Here is a 7,559-nt window from a genome sequence, read left to right as displayed (position 1 = left end):
CTTACTTGATGGTTTATTTAAATCTGTTGTAACTTTCTGGAAAGTTTGAGCAGTCAGGCCACTGTATTAGGTAACAAAATTGAGATAGAGCATTGGATTATTTGCACTATATAGTAAAAAGTATTTGGACACTCCTAATTATGATAAAATAAATAAAATGCCACCACTATGACTTGGTTTGGTGTGGAGAAACTTCACTGGCTTGCACAGAGCCCTGACCTCAACACATCTTCTAAAGGAGTAAAGCCTGTTTTGGCCCAACGGCCTGTCAGGAATTAACAAACATATAATTTTTGCTCTTGCTGTTGATAAATGTACAGCTTTTAAATTACTTCAGTTTTACTGCTGCTGAATTATGTTTTAATCTAAGTAACATTACAATAGTTCAACTCAATATTGAAAGTAATATTGAAATTAAAAAGAAAAAGACATTTCCTTGATGACATCACAGTGAGTTACTGGAGCAGATGATGATGTAGAAGTTACATCCCATGACATTTTCACTGGTTCCTTTACCCACGTCAACCAAGTTATGTTTACCGTGGATGAACCAGCCACTATATGCGGCCGACTCGAAGTGACGGCAGTTGTCCATTGCACTGGTCATGTAGAACACAAATGGCCATTTGGTGGGGTCATCCTTACAGATTGACTGCAGCTTGGTTTTGTCACAGCACTGAAATAAAAATGGTAATCACAGGTAATGAGATTAGGGCAGCAGTTCTCAAACAACCCCTATATGTGATTTATTTTTTTAAAACAATTACAATTTTATGGTCATTGAGTTTTTTCAGAAGAGGTTCTTTCAGAAGAGGACGATGTTGATGAGGTTTAATTTACTAATGAATCTCTTCAAGTCAACCAGTTAAAAAGAAATATTATTAAAATAATTATAGTCTACTATAACAGCCTGCAATTTGGAATCTGTATTAGTAATCCTTTTTGTCTCGACATAAAATAATGGTGTGATAAAAATGGTTAGAATCACATTTACTGCAGAGATTTAAATATTTTATTATCAAAATAAATTCTCTATTTAAGAAAGAAATTACAGTGCCTTGTAAGTCAGCATCCCCTAAACTTAAAATCCTTGAAGCTCAACACCCTTTGTCGAGAAATTTGTACCCTTACAAATATGAGACAAATCTGCATTTGTGTGGAATCACCGTCAAACCGCCTGAAAGCTCCACATGTATCTGTGTTTAGCTGGGTTTTTCTCCTGTTTCACTTTTAAACTTGTATTATACAGTAGCTTGGGGTTCTGAGAAATTGTTAGAATCAGCTTTTCCGAGAGTTTAAAATGCTTATTGTTAAAAAAAGCTTAATGTGACTTAATGTATTAAAAGAACAACACAGGAACCCTAAACCTCTCTTAAATATTACTGCTCATAAGTTTTCTCCACTAATAAAATTGCTAGGTTCTTAGGCGTGAATACGCCTTTACTGAATCGAATACGATATTCCAATATCAAGCATCTCCACGATTAAGAAGCATAAGGAAACAATAAAGTAAAGGTAAAGTGCAGGTTTTATTGTATTTTTTGTTGATTTTAGCTGTTTTCAATTGTATTTTAGTGTTTTTATATGTGTGTTATTTTCAGTGTGCAAATTATTAGGAAAAGAGTTTGAGAATACAGAAAAATCTTTGTGTATAAAGACTAAAGGCTAAAACAATGTGCGTGAGGAGCGAATAAGGTTTTTTTTTTTTATGCATTTTCTCCCCATTTCCTCCTGATTTAGCACACTAAATTTTGTCCTCCGCTGCTGAGAGATACCAGATTGCATCCAAGGAGAGCACGTCGCTGTACACGCCTCTTCCGACACGTGTATAGCCCTCCTCTTCTCGCCCCTGCATTCTGCACAGGTATCTCTGCCAATCAGGGTCCTTACACAGCGTATGCAGACCCACCCACCCACACATAGTCCAGCCCCCACCCTGCAGATACGGTGGTAAATTAGTATCTGCTGCAGGCACTGCCAATTATGCCCGCCAGATGACTTTCGAACCGAGATCAGAAACTCGGTGCTGGTGTGCTAGTGGAATATCCCGCTGCGCCACCTTTGTTCAAAAACAAATTACATCACGTTTATACATAGTCACCTTCCTTTGCAATGCATTTTTCCCAGCATTGTACCATTTTAATGGCATTAGCAATTTTAAGCGCATAGCCACTAATGCACCGCTGCTTTCATGTCATCATCACATGAAAATCTTCCCCTTATCTTCCCCTTAAAGCTTGTTTGAGTGTTCCAAAAAGGTGGAAATCAAATGGCGCCAAATCCGGACTATAAGCTCTCTCTCAGTTTCTCAGACATGACCAATTACTACTCCCTCCCTTACCGTTTCCAGCATAAATATTAAAGTGTGTAAACTTTTTGAAGATCCCTCATAAAATAATAAATTGTTAAACAGAATTTGAACACTGTAAAGTTTAAAAGTCATGGTATTGTAATGGGGAGAATGGGCAGTCTTGCACTCTACAGGGAACAGGGAATTAAACAGGAATAACAGCATAACCATGAGCTGGATGTCGCAAATATGTGATGGACTTACACCCCTGCTGCCCACAACAAGCCAAGCTCTCAGAAAGCAAGACAGAAAGGGTACTTTTTGTGCCACCCAGTTTCAAGTCCCTACAGGTGAACACCCTACCAATTCCTTTGTGGTTTTACGGGGCATCTCACCCTAGAAGACAGGAATGACGAAGCACAACTGGGACATGCTCTCTCTGTGCCCTAAACACTGAAACACTGATGTGAGCTTGTAGAAACCAACAGAATGCTGATATTCTGTGTACGTGAAAACCAAAGCGAACCTTGCTTTCTAGCATCACAGGGAATGCTCTCACAAGTAATAGATGACTGTCATTAAGAGAATATCAGGTCACACTGTAACTCCATGCTCCCTCTGTGGGCCAAATTGGGCCACACCACAGGGTACGCACACCACGGCATAGGTAACATGCACATCTTATTTCTTAATTTTTAATCCTTAAAAATGACCCAACTAGGCCGCTCAGGTGGTGCAGCAGTAAAATATGCTAGCACATCAGAGCTGGGAGTTAGGGAATAATGCTGATCACGGTGTAGTTTTCCGTGCAAAAAGGCTGATTCGCATATGAACTCGCCTGGTGCAGGTGAAAAGAGGTAGTCTGTGCTGCACACGTGTGTCAGCTGCAAAGCTCCCCAGTCAGCGATGGAGGGTTGTATCGGTAGAGGTGAAGCATAACGCAATCAGGGTAATTGGATATGACTAGATTAGGGGAGAAAATTGGGGGGAAATCAGAGAAAATGAAAAATCAAAAAATACTAAATGACCCAACTACATTTGTAGTGAAATCATTTACAGCCATAGCAAAGAAATAATAAGGGGGATAAGATCAATTTAAGATAAATAATGAAATAATATAATTTAATGTCCTACCTCAACAGTCAAAACTGCTTTATCTTGTTGATAGATGCATTTAAGAAAGTTATTTGAGTTGCTGAAGTTCAGGACAACAGGAACACCTTTACCCAGGTCTGCTAATATATTTGACCTATAGTAGGAGATTGTGATGTTTGCTGAAAAATCAGAAATACATTGGTTTAACAATAATTATTGTGCTTTAGAGAATACATGTCAATCTAGCCAAATTGGCCTACTCATCCAATATCAGTGCCCGACCTCTTTAATGCTCTTTTGAATGAATGAGCACCAATTCCCACATAAAATAATACAGTATGTAAAGCCTGTCAGAACCAGTGTTAATTTCGTTGACGAATGATTTTCGTCAACGAACCTTTATTTCATGACGAAAACGAGACGATAACTGAATAAAAACTACATAAAAGGATAAAAACTATGACGAAATGAATCGACACTTTCGTCAACGAATAAAAATGAGACGAAAATGTTTGGCAGGGACGACATCCAATCAGAACTGATTTAGTTTTGTGGAAGGTAGGGACAAGTTAGGAAGAGATCCAATCAGAACTACTTTAGCGTATGTGGAGGGGCGGGACAAGCTGGGTAGCCATCCAATCAGTACTAATCTTTTGCAGTACCGCATTAAGACCACACTTGCACACATTTGATCTAAACCCGGGAAGACCAGACTAGCCTGTGAACTTTCTTTACTCATGGAACTAAGTTAACTCCACAATGTCAACAGGGAGAAAGAGGAGAGCTGATATATGGACACATTTCTCATTTGACGTCGTGAAAAACAAGACGATGTGTAAACCATGTGTGGCACTGCTGCTTTTACGGTACCCAGTTTTATAAAGAATGTAATATGCAATTTGTTATAAACAATGCATATACTTTTCAGGCAGAGCAGGCCTACTGGTCATTAATATTTTGTTATTGTTATGCTCAATAAGCAAGGTCACAAGTTACATTTTAAACTGTTTTTGTGTGTATTGCACATTCAAACATTAATAATATTCCATAACTGGTTAAAAATGTTTCATTTTGTGTAAGTGTATATAATGACTTAAATAATTTAAGGGAACTGATGAAAAAGCATTTACATTTTACACCCTTTATATTTATTTTAGGGCGGCACGGTGGCTAAGTGGGTAACACTGTCACCTCACAGCAAGAAGGTCCTGGGTTCGAACCCCAGGTGGGGCGGTCTGGGTCCTTTCTGTGAGGAGTTTGCATGTTCTCCCCGTGTCAGCGTGAGTTTCCTCCGGGTGCTCCGGTTTCCTCCCACAGTCCAAAGTTGTGCAAGTGAGGTGAATTGGAGATACTAAATTTGTCCATGACTGTGTTCGATATAACCTTGAGAATTGAATAAACTTGTGTAATGAGTAACTACTGTTCCTGTCATGAATGTAACCAATGTGTAAAAACATGACGTTAAAATCCTAATAAACAAACAAACAAATATGTATTTTAGTCGACTGAATCGACTGTAGATTTAGTCGACTATATTTTTATGATAATTAGTCGATTAAAACTAGACTAAAACTAAAACAATTCAGATGACTAAATTATGACTAAAACTAAATTACATTTTAGTCAAAATACTATGACTAAAACTAAATCAAAATTTGCTGTCAAAATTAACACTGGTCAGAACATATTTATAGGGACCTTGCTTTGTGCACAGGACAGTAATGCTGTAACAAAAAAAGCCATCCCCAAACATAAAGTTTCCAGCACTTATTATCAAGTCCTTTTACTTAGGCCAGGAGTGTCAAACTCATTTTTACCAAGGGCCACATCAGCATTTTGATTTGTTGTTTTTTATTTGGAGGCTAAATTTAGCTCTGTGTTTAAAGTCAAAATGCCAAATTTTCTTTGATTAGCAAAGATGATCAGAGGATCTCCAGTTTGTCAACAAATGCATGAGAAAATTATTGAAATGTTTAAAAACAATGTACCTCAAAGAAAGATGGGAAGGGATTTGCATATTTCTCCCTATACAGTGCATAATATCATTAAACGATTGAAGAAATCAGGAGGAATTTCAGTGCGTAAAGGCCAAGGATGCAAGATTAAGCTGAACGCCCATGATCTTCGATCCCTGAGACGGCACTGCATAAAGAACCGCCACTCAACAATAGCTGATAAAACCACATGGGCAAGGGATTACTTTGGCAAACCTTTGTCTGTGTGCTCGGGGCCAAAGACGAAAAGGACCATCCAGACTGTTATCAGCAACAAGTCCAAAATCCAGGGTCTGTCATGGTATGGGGCTGTGTCAGTGCCCTTGGCAAAGGTCATTTACACTTCTGTGATGGCAGCATTAATGCAGAAAAGTACACTGAGATCTTAGAGCAACATGTGCTGCCTTCAAGACGTCATCTTTTCCAGGGACGTCCATGCATTTTTAAACAAGACAATGCAAAATCATATACTGCACACATGACAAAGGCATGGCTGCGGAAGAAGAGGGTATGGGTACTGGACTGGCCTGCCTGCAGTCCTGACCTGTACCCAACAGCGAATGTGTGGAGAATTTTGAAATGAAAAATGTCACAACAACGACCCCGTACTGTTGCACATCTTAAGACGTGTTTGCAGGAAGAATGGGACAAAATAAAACCCGAAACACTAAATCACTTGGTATCCTCAAAACGTCTTTTAAGTGTGGTGAAGAGGAATGGCATCATTGCAAAGTGGTAAATGCTTTACTGTCCCAACTTTTTTTGGAATGTGTTGCAGGCCTGAAATGCCAGAATGGATGTTTATGTAAGTTGAGCAGACAAAACATGAAATATCTCAGGTTCATCCTGTCTGCAATCAAATAAATGTCAAAGTAAATGTAAGAAACTCTGTAAGAAACAGTTTTTTTATTATTTGCATTTTCCAGGCTGTCCTAACTTTTTCTGATCTGGGGTTGTAAATTGCCTTCATTGTGCATTATTTTTCTCTTCTTGTACATTTTGGGATTATTTGTAGATATTTCTCAACATCACTTGTTGGAAAATCGCCTTAGTTAAACGCTGATGTGGAAACACTGCCATCTAGTGGCGGGATGCGGTCACTTCGCGGGTCACAAAATCAACATGCATTGTGGAAGATGCAGTTTATGTATGATTTTACAATGTATTTTTTTAATGCATTTTTCCCCCTTTAGCACGTCCAATTTTTGAGCAGTTTGAGCTACAATAGCTCATCTGTTGGATCGGACCACACAGGCCAGCCTTCGCTCCCCAATGAGCCTTGGCCGCCCATGAATCTATTGCCGGTTTACCACTGTTCCTTTCTTGAACCACTTTTGATAAATACTGACCACTGGAGAATGGGAACACCCCACAAGAGCTGCAGTTTTGGAGATGATCTGACCCAGTCGTCTAGCCATCACAATTTGGCCCCTGTCAAACTAGCTCAAATCCTTACGCTTGTCCATTTTTTCTACTTCTAACACATCAACTTTGAGGATAAAATGTTCACTTGCTGCCTAATATATCCCACCCATTAACAGTTGCCATGATGAAGAGATAATCAGTGTAATTCACTTCACTTGTCAGTGGTCATAATGTTATGCCTGGCCGGTGTATTTTAAAACATTCTGGTGAACGTTGACATATGCATATTGCAGACGTATGGCTGCAATGACCTACAAAATAGCTTCCTGGAGCAGAAATAAACTGTACTAACCTGAGGTGGAACTGCTTTTTGGTGTGATGTATTTAGGACAGATTGTTGTTTGGAGTAAACTCTGGATCCAAACGGGATCTCTCTCTGAAATTTTTTTAACATATTCTTCACAAACTGAAAAGCAAAAAGTAAGAGGTTCAATAAGTAAATACTTAAAACATATTACCAATGACAGAATTTTTTTTTCTACAACAGTTTAGATACAAATGTTGCTATTTTGACATAAAAATTTGACATAAAAAACAATTTAACCTGATGGTATACAGGTAGGCAGAAAAATCCCAGATCAATTATATAAAAATTACATGAAAATACAAGCCAATATCTTAGCAAAGGTTGGAGAATTGGGGTTGCAAAACAAAATAATTGATATTTAAATGGTACTTTACACTTTTAAAACACATCTGAACTAAGCATTTAATTATCAATTAACAATAAATGTATCGCAGCAACATCTGCCAGT

The 7,559-nt window shown here is 38.3% G+C and overlaps 1 protein-coding gene across 1 annotated transcript in view; it reads right to left on the bottom strand.

Moving 5' to 3' along the window:
• Positions 1-445: 445 nt before the first annotated feature.
• il1fma (interleukin-1 family member A) overlaps positions 446-7,559 on the bottom strand; it is a 38,613-nt gene continuing 31,499 nt past the window's right edge. The window contains exons 6-8 of the mRNA XM_062989311.1: positions 7,097-7,210; positions 3,425-3,564; positions 446-676 (exon numbers count right to left, since the gene is read on the bottom strand). Of these exons, the coding sequence (XP_062845381.1) occupies positions 446-676; positions 3,425-3,564; positions 7,097-7,210 (485 nt within the window). The remainder of the gene's footprint in view (positions 677-3,424; positions 3,565-7,096; positions 7,211-7,559) is intronic.

The sequence above is a fragment of the Trichomycterus rosablanca genome, chromosome 27 (assembly GCF_030014385.1).
Source record: "Trichomycterus rosablanca isolate fTriRos1 chromosome 27, fTriRos1.hap1, whole genome shotgun sequence".
In the NCBI taxonomy this organism is placed as follows: domain Eukaryota; kingdom Metazoa; phylum Chordata; class Actinopteri; order Siluriformes; family Trichomycteridae; genus Trichomycterus; species Trichomycterus rosablanca.
The sequence above is the reverse complement of the archived record's forward strand: the minus strand, read 5'-3'. Positions and strand labels throughout refer to the sequence as shown.